Genomic DNA, 21,095 nt, shown 5'->3' on the forward strand with positions numbered 1-21,095 from the left:
CTAAATAATTTAGCGATAGAGAATGTATAACTCACTGGAAACAGGGACTCTGCTCCTTCATCATGCTCCTTTCAGATGGGCAGCAAAGACCTGGCGACAGATTCTCTTTAAAGCCATTGTAACATGTATAGCTCCAACATTTGCCTATATATGAGATAATTCTACTTGATGCTTATTTCTAGATGTTAAGCTAAGTTTACCAGAAAACAATGTATTATTCAGATTCCTTGCTTACTGAATATTCAATGTTTTGTAAATTGTTGGTTAAGTCCTGAAATAATGTTTGTTTGGATTATAAACTAATTAAAACACAGCAACACAAATGAAAACTAATCCATTGTGTATATGTTTGTGCTTTCTGTTAGCTGGGTGCAAAGAGACAGCATGCAGAAGACACACTTAAAGCTCAGAACAGTTCTTCCAAGTCCCTTGTAAATAATGTCACCATGATGGATTTGCAGCTCGAGCTAATTGTAGCCCAACATCGGGTGTCAATCAAAATCCTCCGTCAAGAAAAAGGTAGGAGACCTGCTTGTGCTATAGCTGTCTAAAATATAGAGCTGCTATGACAGTGCATCTCTCCATGTAATAAAGCCCATTAGCAGAACAATGGAGTTGATACATCTAAAAAGAAGAAAATTATGTCAATTTCAGGCATCGTCTGCAGCAAAATTCTTGAGGTGACAAAGACTTATAATTTGCTTAAAGTGAATAATGTTTTATACGTTACTTACTAGTCCTCTAGGTGTTTTACAGTATTACGGTGTGGTCATTTTCTAATGTACAGTGGAAGAAGTGCAGTTGTGATGCTGCTTTGCATTTGCTGTTGAGGTTTTTGGGTCACTCTCTGGCTTTATGTGTAGAACTTCTTACTTTGGATCCTACCTTTTTTATGCCTAGAACAATCTTTCTTAAAAAATGTTACCATTTTTGTGATCATTCTTATATTAAAAGCAACTCTGATGTTCCATCACTCTGTTATATTCATAAGGGTACAGATGTCCACTTTCAAAGTTTTAAGAAAGTCAATTCAGGGTGTACAAAATGTTATGGCTCACCTGATGCGGTAGATTTTCTAAACTGTAGGTCATGTTGAGCCGCACACACCGGAGGTGTTGATGCAGCAGAGTTGGATAGGTCGGACATTTTAGAGAACATCAGAGCTGGATCAGCTAGTTGTTACCTAGAGTGGCATGGTACTGGGGCTAAAGAGCCGAGGGTGCAGACAGTACACAGAAACAACAGAACTAAGTTGGCAGATAGGTGCCTGGAAGTAGCAGAATGCTATGGCAGCACCCAGGAACAGCAGAGATGAATTGGTAACCAGGCACCTTGTTGTAACAAAGCCGAGTGTGCGGGTAGCTCCCAAGCGAAGCAGAGCTGAATAGGCAGGGGACTGTTTTGTCAGTAGACACACAATGCAGCAGAGCCCTGCAATCACAGAGCTGGGATGGTCGTATAGAAGGAACAGAGTCCTAGAAGCTTGGTAGTCAACTTGGAAACTGTTCTATTTGAATACTCAGGTGGTGTGCAACCACTTGAACCAGACTTAAAAGGCTTTGGGTGATGACATCAGAGGTTCATGCCTAGTTACCATGGTAACCCAGCACACAATAGGTCAGAGGTAACCAGATGCCAGGGAAGTCTCGTTATAGAAGCATATGATGATGACTATATCAATGATGTCTCTGTTAAGGTGGATAGTCAATAATCCCACACGTGGTGAATTACATAATGTTGGGATTAAAGGGGTTTTCCCATGAACAAAAGTCCATTTTAATCAATAGATCTCGGAATAATAATAAGTTCCACAATTGAATGTATTTAAATAAAATGTTCCTGTGCTGAGATAATCTTATAAATGTTCCCCTGCTGTGTACTGTGTAATGGCTGTGTCTGACCATACAGGAACATGGTCTGATCATACCGCATCTCCTGGGCAGGGAAGAAGCAAAAGAGGATACAGATATTACAGTATGGGATCACAGCCGATTATTTCTGTGAGGTAACACATTGTTTAAAAACAGGCAGTGAAATGTTTTACCTCACAGAAAGAATCAGCTGTGATCCCATGCTGTAATGTCTGTATAGTCTTTTGCTTCCTCCCCTGCCCAGGAGCTGTGGTATGATCAGACCATGTCCCTGTATGGTCAGGCACAGCCATTACACAGTACACAGCAGGGGCGCATTTATAAGATTATCTCAGCACAGGAACATTTTATTTAAAAACATCCAATTGTGGAAGTTATTATTATTATTTCATGATCTATTGATTAAAAAAATCTTTTGTTCGTGGGAAAACCCCTTTAAAGAAATAAAATACTCACAGACTTTTTCTTTTCCTCACCGCTCTTTGTCCGTTTGCTGAAGTGGGAGAGTAGATACTGGTGAGTAACTTCTCCAAATGTGTCCACATGCTCAAATTCATCGTGCCATGTTACCGGTCTGAAAGTCACAGGAACATCGTTCAGCAAGACTGTCCCTTTTATTAGCATTATTTATTTGATGATTATGCCTCAATGTGTCTACTGCTTAAAGAAGCATTCCTCCCATCAAAGTTTTATCCTCTTAATATATTGCAATCATCATATTATATAGCTCTGTGTACTTACAATTGATCATTTTGCCTTTCTACCCTGATAATTCTTCTGTTTTCTCTGCTGTATGTAGAAACAGGAAGTCTCTTGTCCCTGCATTAATCATTCCCCTCTTCAACTCCTGACCCAGCTGCTCCACTCCTCCTCCCTGCCAGGGACTTTTGCAGTGATGACTCATGCAGGGAAAATAGACTTCTTGTTTCTACAGAGGCAGATTAGAAGGATTCATCTAGTCAGTTTTTAATGACGTGATGTCATTGACCTAATGGAAAAGAGAAGAATTACCTGGGTAGAAGGGCAAAATGAGCAATTGTAAGTGGATACACATTTTGATGGGAGTGCTTCTTTAAGATCAAAATCTTTTTTCACAGTTTGCAGTCTCTCACAGCTGCTCTCCTGTGTCTGGCCAAACATTAATTCAATTCATAGGCCTCTACCTCCATTCGTCCAATATTTATCTGAGTTTCCATTTTTCTGCTGTGTTGAATAGCACAGTAGACTTCACTATGTCATACAGACACATTCACTAAGGAAAAAAGTATATACCATGCCGTATACATTTTTTTTACATAAAAGCCAATATTTACAAAGTTATTAAATTTTTATATAATTTCTATGTATTGAAATAATGTTCAATAATGAAACTCCACTGCTGATGATGCCTCTTTTCAACGTGTTCCTTATATGTTATTGCAGATGATGGTGAACATCTCAGATCATGTAAAAGTTTCCCGAAGAGTCAAGGAAGAGATGAGTCTTTACGATTCCTCACAGGTGAAATGCTTTGGGTATAAAATAATACCGTACATGACTGAGTACTGCTCATCCTAACTACATTTTTGTGTGATTTGGGATTATAGAATCGGAAATACTTGCTAAAATCAACAAGAATAAGCTCTCGAAAGCTATCTTCTTAATGCAGAAAGCCATGCTGTTGAATAAAGGGCTAGACTGTTCTCCTTCTATGCTCCTGGAGGTAATGTTGAGTTTTCATTGTGATCAATTTTATTAAACTTGCTTGCTCTGCTAGAATTATGATTCCAGTGTATATGTTGTGCTACTGACTGTTGCAGTAATATTGATCCTTGGCTTAAACTATGGCATAATAAAATTCTGCAATGTTACCAAGACTTTTCTATGCTTTTCTCCCAGCTTAACAATGTCTAGGACATATTTATTGTTCTTCCGTTGGATACGAACAGTCAGAAGCACAATTTATTGCTTATTTATCTCCATGTTATTCTACTGGCAGGATTCAGAGAAATTAATTCAACAAGCTGAAACTGAAGAAAATGTCGTCTACTTAACCTGCATTAAACAATCAGAGCCAAAAGGTGGCAAAATGAATGTACCCCCCTCACCTATATTACTTTGCAGAACAGAAAATTCAATGGTGTTTAAACCAGCTCCATTCGCATCTGATTCTAAGGTAAATCATTTTGCAAACATTATCAATAGCTGCTTGCAGCCGGTCTTACACATTTAGGGCTTGCTCACATGAGTGTATATTCTCTCCTAGAGAATCGGTTCAATTATGGTAATGACACTCTGATCAAACTCTGATCCGAGTATCAGCCTAGTGTTATCCAGATGGAAGAATCGTAGCACAGGTGAGGAGAAGATGGAGAACAAAATTTCTCCATCCTGTGAGTCCTCGGAAATCGCACTACACTCGGATGTCATCCGAGTGCAGTCCGATTATTATTTCCTCGCACCCATAGACTTGAATGAATGAGTTGCTGCCTGTCACGACTCTGTTGTCGGGTATCCCGGGACCAGGGGCTCCTACCCTGTCCTTAGTGCTAGGGGCGCCCTAGCTGGCCCTGTTTCCCGGATTACTTGTGAAGGTGCAGATGATGGGTCCATGTATCTTGTCTGAGCTCCTCAATCCGCCCTCTTTCTGTGCCACCCCCCCAGGGAAAAGGGGAGTAGTAGTGTATGTCAGTACACAAACCAGACAAACAAGGTAATACAAACAAGGCTAAAGGAAAATACCAATCATACAAATATTTGCACACAAACAACAGTGGTTAACACTGGGAAGTTGAGGATGGGAAGCAAACCAAAATAGGAGAAGAATAGGATAAACAAAAAACCTAAACCACACAACAGTCTAAGCTGAAATCCACCAAACGCCTTGTCAAATAACCACTCTCCACCACACTACTAGAACCATGCTGCATAAGCTAACTCTGGCAATGATAGCCTGCCAAAGCCCAGTATATATAGGAGCGGGGAGTGGCTAACACTGGACAGCTGAAAGCCTAAATGAAGGTAAGCTTCCAGGAGCTCACAACTGAGCAGGTCAACCCCTGCACTGCTAAAAGAAACGTGAGAAATGTCTTTGCGACGACTTCAAAACATGTTGCTGTGTATATTATTTATATATATTTTGAGCAAAATGATTCTTTGAATATGTGAATTAACTCTCTTTTTGAAATAAATGTGCTTTAGGGTATGTGCCCATGATGCGTATTTCAAGCGTTTTTGCTGCGAAAATTTCCGCAGCGTTAACGCTTGGGAAACGCATGTTAAGCCTTCTCCCATGGTCCCTTATGTAATTCCGCAATTGCAATGCCCATACTGCGGAATTTTCCGCAGCGTTTTTGATGTGCTTAGAATTCCGCAGCATGTCCATTCTTTGTGCGTTTACGCATGCGGAATTTGACATGCGTTTTTTGCGCGTATTTCGCGCGTTTTACACATGTGAAATTGCCATCTACAATGCAGTAGAAAACGCAAGGCAATTCCGCATGTGCAAAACGCGCGAAATATGCGCAAAAAACGCATGTCAAATTCCGCATGCGTTTTTCCGGGCAAGGACATGCGGAAATGAAGCGGAAATTTTCCGCTTCATTTCTGCATCGTGGGCACATAGCCTTATACTTTTTTTCTTGCATTTAACACAGATTTTTGTCTAAAACTACACATTGCATCCATATGATGTTGTATTTTTCACCTAGCAGGCTTGTATTGTATTCTTGCCGAATTTTCATAGTTTGGTCACAATAGTCTTATTCTATCTTCAATGTTGAATATGTTTGATTTTTTTCTATAGGTGATTTGGTACAGTTTATTTGGGCGGATTGTAACAGGCCCTAACTTAAAAGTACGGTTAAATGATCATTATCTTCTGGGAACTGGAGAGCAGGTAAACTGCTTCACACTTTAATTCTATCTTTGTATTAGATGAAGGGTTTTACAATGTACCTACAATACCTGTACACTTCATTTGTCAGCATTGTAATTAGTTGTGGTTCATTTAAGTAGAACTTAAAGGCTACGTTCCCACGATGAGTTTTTGGTGAGTTTTTGACTCTGTGTAGTTTTGCTGAGTCAAAAACGCATCATCTTACAGTTCCAACAAAGTGGATGGGATTTATAGAAACCTCATGCCCACTGAGATTCTTTTTAACACTGCGTAAACTGACCTGTGGTGCATTTTTCAAATCCGCAGCATGTCAATTTCCCTTGCGGTTATTCTGGGTTTCTGTACAGAATTTCCCTATAGACGCACTATGTGCTGAAATTCCGCAGGTAAAAAACGCACATGCATTTTAGTATATTTCCGCGTCGGAAACGCATCCAAAACACATGTAATCCGCATCTAAGTATGTCAATAAAGTGTTGTCAAAGCAAAAAAACGGAGTATCAAAAACAAAGCAGCTTTATTTACAACAGTGACAAAAAAACGCAGCCTCAAAAACATGATAAAAACGTATGTAAAAAAAGACACACAAAAACACAATGAAAAAACGCAAGTAACCTAATTTAAATAATCGGTGCAGAATTCCTGCAACATCAAAAATACACCAAAAACTCATTGTGGGAACGTAGCCTAACAGTCACTGTTCACTACATAGCGAGCAAAGCTTTAATCACAGCTCTGCACACACATCACGGGTTATGGGATCCGGCATGCAGAGTGTGCCATCCCACCCCACGTTCCAGAATTTAGGACTCCATGTTTGCTAGGACGTAGGGTCCTTTAGCGCATCATAATGCACCCTTGTGACCTATTTCGCTAATAGATGCTATTTAGAAAAATCACCTGTCTGAGGTTGACTCTTGTATGTCCTAATTTAATTCTTCAGTTTATGCCTAATTTTGGTCGATATCACACTGGTAACAAAAAATGTAAAATTGTGTACATAATTTGTCTTCTCACTCGAAAAAGTAAAATCAGGGGAAAAAATTGGCATAGTCAAGTTTTAAAGGGAACATGTCAGGTCCAATAACACTATCAACCTGCAGACATAGTGTTAATCTGCAGGCTAATAGTGTTATGAAGGTGGCTGACCACAGCACCAGGGAGAAATAAAAAAAAATGTTTCCTGGGATCTGCTGGACATAAAAATAAATGTAATCAGATGGTTTGAAATGCACCAGGTTTGTTTTATAAAAAAGGAATGCTGGTGTGCTGCTAGTGAAGAATTCCTACACAGTCAAATGTAGAAGAATCAGTCGCAGTTTATTTCCAATGCGTTTCTAGGTTGAATTATATTGTTCCTCTCTTCAAAATGCAACTTCTATATATATAATCGTCTTATCCCGTCTGTCTGTCTGTCTGTCCAGGAAATCCCGCGCCGCTCATTGGTCCGGCAGCGGCCAATCAGCGACGCGGAATTTCAGAAAAAAGATGGCGGCCTTTAGCGGCTCATCTGCGGGACGGAGATGCAGCCGGGAGATGACCGGCGCAAGGCGCTCATCTCCCGGCCGGTAGCAGCAGAAGGACCACGACCGCCGGCGCCGCTGACCTCCGTGAGGAAGGGAGGACCGGGGAGCGGCGCTGCGGGTCGGGATACTTCTGCTGCGAGCAGCCGCTCATCTGCCGGCTTCTCGCAGCAGAAGTAGCCGCACAGGGAGCGGCGCTGACCTCCATGCGGCTAGGGTGTCAAGGGAGGACCAGGGAGCGGCACTGCAGGTCGGGATACTTCTGCTGCGAGTAGTCGCTCATCTCCCGGCTTCTCGCAGCGGAAGTAGCCGCACAGGCAGCGCCGCTCCCCGGTCCTCACTAATACGATTCCGCTCCCCGGTCCTCACCAATACGATTCGCTGATTGGTCGCGCTCTCCGGCCACGACCAATCAGTGATCTTGCCGCAAAAGTTAAACACCGCTGTGCTGATTGGTCGCGGCCGCTGGCCGCGACCAATCACAGATTTGGGCGCCACATTTAAATAGCGGCCACGACCAATCACCGATCTTGGCGCCACATTTAAACACTGCTGTGCTGATTGGTCGCTGACGCTGCCCGCGACCAATCAGCGATCTTGGAGCCACATTTAAACACTGATGTGCTAATTGGTCGCGGACGCTGCCCGCGACCAATCAGCGATCTTGCCGACACATTTAAACACTGCTGTGCTAATTGGTCACGGACGCTGCCCGCAACCAATCAGCGATCTTGCCGACACATTTAAACACTGCTGTGCTGATTGGTCGCGGACGCTGCCCGCGACCAATCAGCGATTTTGGCGGCACATTTAAACACTGCTGTGCTGATTGGTCGTGGACGCTGCCCGCGACCAATCACCGATCTTGCCGACACATTTAAACACTGCTGTGCTGATTGGTCGGGGACGCTGTCCGCGACCAATCAGCGATCTTGGCGCCACATTTAAACACTGCTGTGATGATTGGTCGCGGACTCTGCCCACGACCAATCAGCGATCTTGCCGACAAATTTAAACACTGCTGTGCTGATTGGTCGCGAACGCTGCACGCAACTAATCAGCGATCTTGCCGACACATTTAAACACTGCTGTGCTGATTGGTCGCGGACGCTGCCCGCGACCAATCAGCGAGATTGGTGCCAAATTTAAACACCGCTCTGCTGATTGGTCACGGCCGCCAGCCGCGACCAATCAGCGAGATTGGCGCCAAATTTTAACACCGCAATGCTGATTGGTCGTGGTCGCCGGCCGCAACCAATCAGCATTATTGGCGCCAAATTTAAACAACGCTCTGCTGATTGGTCGCTGCCAGCCGACCGCGACCAATCAGCGAGATTGGCGCCAAATTTAAACCACGCTCTGCTGATTGGTCGCGGCGGCCGGCCGCGACCAATCAGCGATATGGGCCGCAAATTTAAACGCCGCTCTGCTGATTGGTCGAGGCCGCCGCCTGCGACCAATCAGCGATTTGGGCACCAAATTTAAACTCGCTCTCCAGTACTCAGTAACACGGTTCGCTGATTGGTCGCGCCAAGCCGGCCACGATCAATCAGCGACTGCCGCAGCACGTCCGCGAATTGGCGCCGTATTTTAAACACTCAGGCCACTGTCGGGAGATCAGCGGCGACGCAGCCGACAGATGAGCGGTGCCAGCCGCCCATCTCCTGGCTGCACGCAGCACAAGTACCCCAACCGGCGGCCTCGCTCCCCGGTCCTCCCTTCACACTTTCCGTCGGGAGTAGAGATGAGCGGTGTTCGACTCGAACTGTTCGCCAATCTCAAATTCGAGCTGTTTGGGGCGGTGTTCGAGCCGTTCGGCGAACACGAACGATTTGAAAAAAATTCGGCTGTTCGAGGTTATGTTCGATAACTGTTCGTGCACCAAAATCATAACTGGATTTTTTCTCAGTAATGATGAAAATTAATGTTAATACGCAGTTTGAGTGTACAGCGGGGCTGGGGGAGGGGCAGGGGATGGATCTCTGCAGAAATAATGAAGATCTCCATTTTTTTTTCTCTTTCCCGCATTTACAGTGGGGAGGTGCAATCTGTCAGCCTATCAGCAGCGCACACACGGAGCAAACTGCTTTTTTCACACAAGCAAGGGCATGTGTCATTGGCAGTGTATGTCACGTGTCCTTGCCCTATAAGACCCAGCCATTTTCCCCGTCGCCACCATTCTCTCACTGCTGCAGCTGCGTGTTAGACGGCAACGCTGTTGCTGTGTGCGCTATACTTTGTTAATTTCAAGCCAATTTTTGCACAAATCTACAGATAGCTTAGGAGTAGGGAAGAGTTGTGATTGCAGTCCTTTTAAGGACTAGGTTACATCATTTCCTACGACTTTTATCAGGCAGGTCTGTGCTCTTAAATAGATAGGTTGGGAGTAAAGACTAATTGTAATTGCAGTCCTTTTTAGGGCTAGGTTACATCAGTTCCTATCACTTTTTGCCAGGCAGGTCTGTGCCAGTGCTGTGCAAGTTTTTTTCACAGCATTTGGCTAAATCTAGCAAAGCAAATCCTTTTTGGCCTATTGCAGAGTGTGTTAGTCAGTGGAGTAGCCTATCTGTGTTGCAAGCTACACCACCTGTGTATAGAATACAATTTTTTTTACTGCACCTAGTGAAGTAAAACCTTTTGGGCATAGCATCATTCTATTAGTCCATCTATACTAACCTCCACCAGTTTGCAAATTCAATATAATTTTTTTCTGCATCTAGCTCTGAAAAAATATTTCGGCTTCTAGCAGTGTGTGGGACTTGTTCTATTAGTCCATCTATACTGACCTCCATCAGGTTGCAAATTCAGTATAATTTTTTTCTGCATCTAACCCAGCCAATACTTTTGGGCTAATACCACAGTTTGGCCACTCAGCTCTGCTCGGTTCCCATCCATTGTTTTTTGTGCAAACAACTCCAGAGTTGTGAATTAGTTAACCACCAAAATGAGTGGAAAAAGGCCTGCTGCTGGTGGAAAGGGGAATAGGCATGTTGGGAAGGGAAAAAAAGGTTGTGTCCGTGGGTTAGATGTTAAAGCAACAGTAACATCTGCAGAAGAAAGACCATCTTCCACCCAAACTAAGATGTCTACTTCTTTTAGCGGACAATGTGATAAGATCCCTTTCTTACGGCCACGCCAATCGCTACAAATTCCAGATGAGGCACAAAAACAGCAGGTGCTTCAACGGATATCAAGTGCTCCTTTAAGTGGGCTCTCCTCCACCTCAACTTCAACATCACAAATACTCCAGTCCTCAGAGGTGTCACACCAATCGCACTTGCTTCCTCACAGCTCCCAAGTCTCCAGCTGCCCGTCTGAGTATGGGGTAGAACAGATGGTTGAGTCTGCAGAGCTGTTTACTCATACTATAGCCTGGGAATCAGAGGTCGGCTCCAGAGCTTCTGTGAATCCAGACGAGGAAATGATCTGCACTGATGCCCAGAATCTTTATGAGTCGGATCCAGGACCAGACGCTGAAGGTTCTGACCATAATGTAGACCCTCGTTCCCAAACTGTAACTCCTGTTGGTGGAGACAATGAGGAAGACGATGATGAGACTCAAATACTTGATTGGAGCGACAACTTTAGTTTTTTGTCAGGGCAGGAACAGGTTGGCTCTGAGGACGACGGGTGTGATAACACACAGGGTGATGATGATGAGGTTGGAGATCCCACTTACTGTCAACCCACAGTCAGCCAAGAGATGAGGTCAGCAGAGGAGGTGGAGGAGGATGCTAGTGACGACGAGGTCAAGTTGCGCCTTCCTGGACAGAGACGTAGTACTGGAAGCACGTCAACAACTGCATCCTCAAACACAACTCTGCCTCTGACCACAAGTCGTTGTGGCTCTTCAGGTTGCATGGGTGCTAAGCCTTGCATAGCCTGGGCATTTTTTCAGATCGATAAAGATGACCCAACTCGTGTTATCTGTAACATTTGTCAGCTAAAGCTAAGTAGAGGCCAAAAAATACATAGTTTGAGTACTTCATGCATGAACCGGCACATGGACATGAAGCATAAGTTGCAGTGGGAAGCTCACTGTGCTACAATGCGGCCTTGCCGGCCGGGCCAACCGCCGTCTGCCACATCTTGTGCATCTGCGGCCTCCCCCAGTCACACCTGTTTTGGGATGCAGACCTGCCACCTCTTTACCCGCAACAGCCAGCGTGATTGGCAGGTCATCATTTTCTTTGGAGGTGGAAACACCAGCTGGTGTTCAGTGCTGTCCGACATCGATAGCACCACCTTTGGATCAAGGCAACCTAACATGTTCGCCTGCATCTTCCTCACAGACCGGCAGTTTGCCGGGGACACCCTTCTCAACCCCGTCTAAGCACAACAGCCAGCCCTCGGTCCCTCAGATGTGGACAAGTAAAAGACCATTTCCTCCTAGCCATGAGAACGCTAAGAGGTTGAATTTCACCATCTGCAAGCTCTTGGCTACAGAAATGCTTTCTTTCCGCCTGGTGGACACAGAGGATTTTCGGGACCTTATGTCCGTCGCAGTGCCCCAGTACCAGATGCCCAGTTTGCACTACTTCTCAAAGAAAGGTGTGCCTGCGCTCCACCAGCATGTCGCACACAACATCACCGCTTCTTTGAGAAACTCTGTGTGTGACAGGGTGCATTTCACCACAGACACTTGGACGAGTAGGCATGGACAGGGGCGTTACATGTCGCTGACTGGGCACTGGGTAACTATGGTGACAGCAGGTCAAGGGGCTGCTGTCCAAGTCTTGCCGTCCCCACGAGTTGTGCGTCAATCCTCTTTATCTCAAAGTTCCTCCACTGCTTCTGCCTCCTCAGCCTCCTCTCGGTCCTCCACCTGCACCCAAAGCCTGTCTGATCATGCCACAAGCTTTCTAACTGCGCAGAAGGGATCCTGCACACCTCCTTACTATGCTGGCAGCAGGGCTCAACGTCATCAGGCGGTTTTTACTTTGAAATGTCTGGGAAATGTGAGTCACACAGCTGAGGAGTTGTGGTCAGCTCTGGAGAACCAGTTTCATGAATGGTTGTCTCCACTGGACCTGAAACCAGGGAAGGCCGTGTGCGACAATGCTGCAAACCTGGGTGCGGCCCTTCGCCGGGGCAATGTCACACACGTGCCTTGTATGGCTCGCGTGTTGAACCTGGTTGTCCAGCAATTTTTAGCCCACTATCCCGGACTAGATGGCCTTCTGCAGAGGGCACGGTCGCTGTGTGCTCACTTCCGCCATTCGCATCCCGCAGCTCAGCGACTTACATCTCTACAGAAGTCGTTGGGCCTGCCACTTCACCGGCTAAAATGCGATGTGCCTACCTGGTGGAATTGAACTCTGCACATGTTGCAGCAACTGTGGCAGCACTGACAAGCCCTGGTGCAATACGTTCTGACGTATAGCCTGGGCCAACGAGATCCAGAGGTGGGGCAAATCACGCTGGAGGAGTGGTCTCAGATCAGGGACCTATGCACCCTTCTGCACAGTTTTGAAATGGCGACGAAGATGTTTAGTGCTGACGATGCCATTATCAGCATGACTATTCCGGTGATTTACATGCTGGAGCACATGTTAAACAGAATTCGGAGTCAGGTGGTGCGACAAGAGGAGGTGGAGGAAGTAGAGGAGGAGGAGTTGTATGCGGAAGGGCTAACATCTGCAAGGTCCAGACCGTCGGCAGCACCAAGGCGGCAGGCATGTGAGGGTGGGGGAGATGGTTTTACTAGGGCGCATGGTAGCAGCCAAACTAGTGAGGAAGGTGCAGGAGCCCAGGAAGAAGTGGAGGATGAACTGATGGAAGACTCATCAGATGAGGGAGACCTTGATTACATTTCTGTTGTGCGAGGTTGGTGGGAGAGGACAGAGGAAGGAAGCATGATTGTTACCTCGCCACCAACACAACAGGGACTTGGTGCTCCTGGATGCGCAAGACACATGAGTGCCTTCTTGCTGCACTACTTGCAACATGACCCTCGAATAGTGAGAATTAGAAATAATCCTGACTACTGGGTTGCCACACTGTTAGATCCCCGGTACAAAAGTAAATTTGCAGAAATTATTCCTTCCATAGAAAGGGATGCACACATGTAGGAGTATCAGCAGAGACTGTTGCAGAATCTTACATGTGCTTTTCCACAAAACACCAGTGGTGCACGTAGTGAATCTCACAGTTCCAACTTGCCAACCGTGGGACCGTCGGGTGTTCAGCACTCAAACCGTAACAGAAACACAGTATCTGCTGGTAACATCAATTTTGCGGAATCATTTCACCACTTTTTTAGCCCATCCTTTGCAAGGCCACAGGAGACAAGAAGTCTGACACATAGTCAACGCCTAGAGACGATGGTACAGGAGTATCTCCAAGTAAACATTGAAGCCATGACTGTGTCACTGGACCTTTGCTCTTTTTGGGCTTCCAATCTGGATAAATGGCTGGAGCTCACCACTTACGCCTTGGAGATCTTGTCATGCCCCGGAGCCAGCGTTCTGTCTGAACGTGTGTTCAGCGCTGCTGGTGGTGTGCTGATAGATAAGCGCACGCTGCTCTCCACTGATAATGTAGACAGACTCACGTTCATAAAGATGAACAAATCATGGATCCGAAACGACTTTTCTACCCCTGTGTCATCCTGGGGAGAGTAAAAGCTTGATGATTTGTTAAAATCACCTCACCAACCGTTTTAAGCTTTAAAATTACTAATCATGTTTATCTGTATCTTGGCTGGAAAATAATTTGGGCCTTGTAGCAGTGTGCAGTACTGATTCTATTAGGCCATCTATACTAAGCTCCACCAGATTTAAAATTACTAATCATGTTTATCTGTATCTTGGCTGGAAAATAATTTGGGCCTTGTAGCAGTGTGCAGTACTGATTCTATTAGGCCATCTATACTAAGCTCCACCAGATTTAAAATTACTAATCATGTTTATCTGTAGCTTGGCTGGAAAATAATTTGGGCTTTGTAGCAGTTTGCAGTACTGATTCTATTAGGCCATCTATACTAAGCTCCACCAGCTTTCAAATTAATAATAATTTTTAGCTGCATCTAGCCCGGAAAATAATTTTGGGTCTCCTAGATGCGCAAGACACATGAGTGCCTTCTTGCTGCACTACCTGCAACATGACCCTCAGATTGTCAGAATTCGAAGTAATCCTGACTACTGGGTTGCCACACTCTTAGATCCCCCATACTCTTCGATCAACATTTTCATTTTAATAAAGAACAAAAAAATGGTAATTTTTGAAATTATAAGCATTAGCAGGTTATTAGAAACTGAAATCAAACAGTTTTCAACTCAAAACTTTATTCTAGGTGATGTTACATTTGCACATAGGACCCCTTGTTCGAAAGGAGCTTCTGAACTCTCTCGTCCATTGAATTTGTCAGGTTTTGGATGGTTTCTGCTTCAGTTGTTTTGCATGAGGACAGAATACCCTCCCAGAGCTGTTGCTTAGATGTGAACTGCCTCCCGCCATCATAGACACTCCTTTTGATGATGGTCCAGAGGTTCTGAATGGGGTTGAGGTCAGGGGAGCATGGGGGTCACACCATAAGTTGGTCCCCTTTTATGCCCATATCAGCCAGAGATGCAGATGTTTTATGTGCAGCATGAGACGGTGCATTATCATGCATGAAAATGATCTTGCTGCGGAATACACGTTTCTTCTTCTTGAACCATGGCAGGAAGTGCTGTTTGAGAAACTCCACATACATTATGGAGTTCATCTTTACCCCTTCAGGCATCTTTAAGGGGCCGACAATCTCTCTCCCCATGATTCCAGCCCAAAACATTACTCCACCTCCTCCTTGTTGGCGCTGTAGCCGTGTTTTCGTGGGGTGTCCATCAACCAGCCATCTTCCACTCCATCCATCTGGACCATCGAGAGTTGCACCGCACTCATCGGTGAACAAAACAGTTTTTAAGTCAGTCTTCATGTATTGTTTGGCCCACTGGAGCCGTTTCTGCTTGTGTGCAGTGGATAGAGGAGGTCGACAGGATGGCTTACGCACAGCTGCAAACCTCTGAAGGACTCTGCATCTTGTTGTTCGGGGGACGTTGGAGGCACCAGCAGCTTCAAAAACTTGTCTGCTGCTATGACAAGGCTTTTTTGCCGCTGCTCTTTTAACCTGACGTAATTGCCTGTAGGAAAGAGTCCTCAATTTTCCCTTATCAGCACGCACACGTGTGTACTGTGAATCAGCTACATACTTCCTGATTGTGCGATGATCAGGATGAAGTGTCTTGGCAATGTTGATTGTAGTCATGCCTTGACCTAAACACTCCACAATTTGTTGCTTCTCAGCAGCCGACACATCCTTTTTCTTTCCCATTTTGGCAGAAAATGTAGGCTGCTTAATAATGTGGGACAGCCTTCTTAAGTAGTCTTGCCTTTCATTGGACACACATGCCAAACTAATTAGCACAGGTGTCTGCAGTTGCTTACAGTGATATAAAGAGCCCTGACACACATCACCATCAATGAGTTTAACTGACAAACAAACAAATTCTTACGTTATCACTCCTAAACACTTTTTACATAATAATTTGGAACACAGTGTACATGTGCTTTTCCACAAAACACCAGTGGTTCACGTAGTGAATCTTACAGTTCTAACTTGCCAACCGTGGTCTGTATGGAGTTGTTCAATAAAGGGCCCAAAATTAAGATAACAGACGGGAGAGGTCTCTATGAATACGAATCCCTAAGTATTTGATACCCTGTGAGGGCCAGGCAAAGGGAAAGTTGGACTGGATGGAATCCTGTATGGATTTGGGGAGGGAGACATCGAGGGCCTCAGACTTCGCTGCATTGATTTTAAAATTTGACCATGTAACAAAGTGATGTATTTCAGCCATAACAGCAGGGATGGATATATGTGATTGAGTGATATATACTAGGACATCATCCGCAAATGCAGAGCACTTGTACTCGGTGCCTCCCACCTCAATCCACCTAATATTGGGGTTATGGCGAATTGATGAGAGCAGGTGCTCCGTCACTAGGATGTATAAGAGAGGGGACAGAGGACATCCCTGCCTTGTCCCATTGGTGATTATGAAAGATGATGAAAATGTTCCATTTATCTTCAGCCTAGGTGACATATTGCGATACAGGGCCGTGATTTTGCCTCTAAAAGGGTCCCCCAGACCCCTACCCCAAGCTTTTTAAGGGAATTATATATGGCGTGCCAGGAGACTCCACGGAGTGCTTTCTCAGCATCCAACGAGAGTATCTAATTACAAATTTTTAACTGCATCTAGCCCATGAAATACTTTGTGCCTCGTAGCAGTGTCTGCTAATCAGCGGATTATCCCAGCTGTTAAGCAAGTTACACCACCTGTAGTTTGGACACTTAATTTTTTCAAAGGAAATGGTTCGGGCCCCCAGGACACTCAGTGAAGAGCATCGGGGAGACACCCCAAGGCATAGGGGCTGGGACTGGCGGTAGGACTCCTTGCGGTTGACCACCGAGCTCGATCCTTATAAAAGCTTTTTAACTGCAGCTGCTTTAGTGGTCTCTACTGGAGCTGGAATTACGCGGCTGCTGGCATGAGACTTGCCCTCCAATAGATCCTTGTAAAAGGATTTAAAGTGTATTTATTCAAATTAGAGAGACAATTTAAATTAAAAAGCTTAGACCTGCCTCCACCACAGGGGGGCTCGCTCGACCCACCAGCGGACAGGCACCAGTATTGGGAGAGGGGGGCTGGCCGTCAGGGTCCACCGCAGCTCTGGCACAAACCCGGCGACACGGAGGTCGCACGGGCAGGAACGGACTGGCCGTGTCGGCTTCGCACTTTTTTGGCTTTAGAAGGGCATGACATGCCTATATCTGTGTCTCCCCCTCCTTTTATTCCTCCACCTCTTTTCGCATGACTATATATACTTGTCACTTTTCCATGTGTTAGTTGTGTCTTCTGAGCAGTTTGTCAGCTTTTGGACACCTTTGAAGGTGTTTTCTATGTATTTCTATGTGTTTTTGTTTGCCTGCCATTGGTTTTAACGGTGTTCGAAGGTGTTCGACGAACAGTTCGGCGAACATACGGGTGTTCGACGAACCGAACCGAACTCGAACACTACAGGGGTGGCTCAACACTAGTCGGGAGCTCAGCAGCACTAGCCGCTGATCTCCCGACAGTAGCCGCATGGAAGTCAGCGACGATGCAGCCGGGAGCTCACACCGAAAGTACCCGGACATTAACGCCGCTCCCCGTTCTCAGTAACACCGGTCGCTGATTGGCCGCAGCCGCCGCCCGCGACCAATCAGCGATATGGGCTGCAAATTTAAACGCCGCTCTGCTGATTGGTCGCGGTCGCGACCAATCAGCGATTGTGGCGCCAAATATAAACACCGCTCTGCTGATTGGTCGCGGTCGCTGGCCGCGACTAATCAGCATTATTGGCGCCAAATTTAAACCACGCTTTGCTGATTGGTCGCGACCGCCGGCCGCGACCAATCAGAGATTTTGGCGCCAAATTTAAACACCGCTCTTCTGATTGGTCGCGGTCGCAGGCCGCGACCAATCAGCATTTTTAGCGCCAAATTTCATTCCCGCTCCGCTGATTGCTCGCGGTCGCCGGCCGAGACCAATCAGCAGTATTGGCGCCAAATTTAAACACCGCTCTGCTGATTGGTCGCAGTCGCCGGCCGCGACCAATCAGCATTATTGACGCCAAATTTAAACCCCGCTCTGCTGATTAGTCGCGACCGCTGGCCGCCACCAATCAGTGATTTTGGCGCAAAATTTAAACCCCACTCTGCTGATTGGTCGCGGTTGCCTCCCGCGACTAATCAGCATTGTTGGCGCCAAATTGCCGGCCGTGACTAATCAGCATTATTGCCGCCAAATTTAAACACCGCTCTGCTGAATGGTCCCGGCCGTGACCAATCACCATTATTGGCGCCAAATTTAAACACCACTCTGCTGATTGATTGCGGCCGGCGGTCACGACCAATCAGCATTATTGGTGCCAAATTTAAACCCCGCTCTGCTGATTGATCGCGACCGGCAACCGAGACCAATCAGCAGTATTGGCGCCAAATTTAAACCCCGCTCTGCTGATTGGTCGCGGTTGCCGGCCGCGACTAATCAGCATTATTGGCGCCAAATTTAAACCCCGCTCTGCTGATTGGTCGTGGTTGTGGGCCGCGACCAATCAGCAGTATTGGCGCCAAATTTAAACACCGCTCTGCTGATTGGTCGCGGTGGCCGGCCGCGACCAATCAGCGATTTTGGCGCCAAATTTAAACACCGCTCTGCTGATTGGTCACAGTCGCCGGCCGCAACCAATCAGCATTATTGGCGCCAAATTTAAACCCCGCTCTGCTGATTGTTCGCGACCACCGGCCGCCACCAATCAGCGATTTTGGCGCAAAATTTAAACCCCGCTCTGCTGATTGGTCGCGGTTGCCGGCCGCGACTAATCAGCATTGTTGGCGCCAAATTGCCAGCCGCGACTAATCAGCATTATTGCCGCCAAATTTAAACACCGCTCTGCTGAATGGTCCCGGCCGTGACCAATCACCATCCAAATTTAAACACCGCTCTGCTGATTGGTCGCGGCCGCAACCAATCAGCATTATTGGCGCCAAATTTAAACCCCGCTCTGCTGATTGGTCACGTTCGCTGACCGCGACCAATCAGCATTATTGGCGCCAAATTTAAACCTCGCTCTGCTGATTAGTCGCGACCGCTGGCCGTGACCAATCAGCGATATAGTCGCCAAATTTAAACACCGCTTTGCTGATTGGTCGCGGTTGCCGGTCGCGACCAATCAGGGATTTTGGCGCCAAATTTAAACACGTTCTCCAGTCCTCACTAACACGGTTCGCTGATTGGTTGCGGCCGCCGCCTGCGACCAATCACCGATATTGCCGCCAAATTTAAACACCGCTTTGCTGATTGGTCGCGGTTGCCGGCCGCGACCAATCAGCGATTTTGGCGCCAAATTTAAACACCGTTCTGCTGATTGCACCCGGTCTGCCGCATACATATTCTAGAATACCCGATGCGTTAGAATCGGGCCACCATCTAGTTATTAATAAATGTAAAGCAAAAAGTCTCCAAGTGTGCATATAGAAAATAAAAGGAAGGGATGTAAAATAATTCTCTAATATTTGCCCATTTTGAATTTCCTGCTACATCCGAGCAGATAACACCAATCGGCATCAGAAAGCTAATGGAAAACCACACCTATTTTCACGAAAAAAGGGAACGTGATGCTCCTGAACTGCTTATAGTAATAGCTATTTAGAAATGTAATTTATTATTTTTTTTTTGTCATCAGTTTAGAATGAGAACATGAAAAGACACATTCTGTGATTAATATAATCAGGATTTCTTTTCCATGCAGTGCATGGTCTGTAATCAGTATTTGTATATGTACCCCACTGTCTTTATTGAACAATGTCGGTAGTAATGCGGTAATAATCAGACATATTTCTTCAACAGGTTCCAGCAAATGGTAATGTATTACTGGAAGCTAAAGGTTTAAAGAGGAATGAAAAGTACATATTTGCAGTTGCCGCATATGCAGAAGATGGACGGATCATTGGAGATGTCATAGGAGAATCAACTAAACCAATCTTAGCCTCTCTCCCTTTGTCTGTACCTGCGACATTGGCCTATCTAGCTCAGGTATATGACATTATTATATACCGTATATATACAGTCATGGCCGAAAGTGTTGGCACCCTTGAAATTGTTCCAGAAAATGAAGTATTTCTCCCAGAAAATTATTGCAATTACACATGTTTTGTTACACACATGTTTATTCCCTTTGAGTGTTTTGGACCAGCACAAAAAAAACTGAGAAAAAAAATTCAAATTGGACATAATTTTACACTAAACGCCAAAAATGAGCTGGACAAAATTGTTGGCACCTCTCCAAAAATGTGGGTAAATAACTTTATTTCAAGCATACGATACTCATTCAAGCTCCTCTTTTGCAAGTAACAGGTGTGGGCAACATGAAAATCACACCTGAAACCAGATAAAAAGGGGAGAAGTTGACTCAATTTGTGTATTGTGTGTCTTTGTATGCCACACTTAGCATGGAGAACAGAAAGAGAAGAAGAGAACTGACTGAGGACTTGAGAGCCAACCATCTCAAGGCTACAAGTCTATCTCCGGAGATCTTGATGTTCCTTTTGCCCATGACTATATAGATATAGATATATATACAGGTGCATCTCACAAAATTAGAATATCATCAAAAAGTTAATTTCAGTTCTTTAATACAAAAAGTGAAACTCTTATATAGAGTCATTACAAACAGAGTGATCTATTTCAAGTGTTTATTTCTGTTAATGTTGATGATTATGGCTTACAGCCAATGAAAACACAAGAGTCATTATCTCAGTAAATTAGAATACTTTATAACAACAGCTTGAAATATTTATTTTAAAATCCGAAATTTTGGCCTACTGAAATGTATGTTCAGTAAATGCACTCAATACTTAGGGCTCCTTTTGCGTCAATTACTGCATCAATGTGGTGTGGCATGGAGGCAATCCACCTGTGGCACTGCTGAGGTGTTATGGAAGCCCAGGTTGCTTTGATAGCAGCCTTCAGCTCGTCTGCATTTTTGGGTCTGGTGTCTCTCATCTTCCTCTTGACAATACCCCATAGATTCTCTATGGGGTTAAGGTCAGGCGAGTTTGCTGGCCAATCAAGCACAGTGATACTGTTGTTTTTAAACCAGGTATTGGTACATTTGGCAGTGTGAACAGGTGCCAAGTCCTGCTGGAGAATGAAATTTCCATCTCCAAAAAGCTTGTCGGTAGAGGGAAGCATGAAGTCCTCTAACATTTCCTGGTTGACGGCTGCGCTGACTTTG

The 21,095-nt window shown here is 45.4% G+C and overlaps 1 protein-coding gene across 3 annotated transcripts in view; it reads left to right on the plus strand.

Annotated features, from left to right (window-relative positions):
• The window catches only part of CFAP54 (cilia and flagella associated protein 54), a 526,588-nt gene that overhangs the window by 123,777 nt on the left and 381,716 nt on the right, over positions 1-21,095 (plus strand). For all 3 annotated transcript variants that reach the window (XM_073651573.1, XM_073651574.1, XM_073651575.1), the window contains exons 18-23: positions 366-519; positions 3,294-3,371; positions 3,458-3,573; positions 3,850-4,026; positions 5,656-5,748; positions 19,709-19,894. In XM_073651573.1, the coding sequence (XP_073507674.1) occupies positions 366-519; positions 3,294-3,371; positions 3,458-3,573; positions 3,850-4,026; positions 5,656-5,748; positions 19,709-19,894 (804 nt within the window). The remainder of the gene's footprint in view (positions 1-365; positions 520-3,293; positions 3,372-3,457; positions 3,574-3,849; positions 4,027-5,655; positions 5,749-19,708; positions 19,895-21,095) is intronic.

Source organism: Phyllobates terribilis, unplaced genomic scaffold (genome assembly GCF_046119375.1).
Source record: "Phyllobates terribilis strain yellow unplaced genomic scaffold, ASM4611937v1 Scaffold_11__3_contigs__length_659146591, whole genome shotgun sequence".
NCBI lineage: Eukaryota > Metazoa > Chordata > Amphibia > Anura > Dendrobatidae > Phyllobates > Phyllobates terribilis.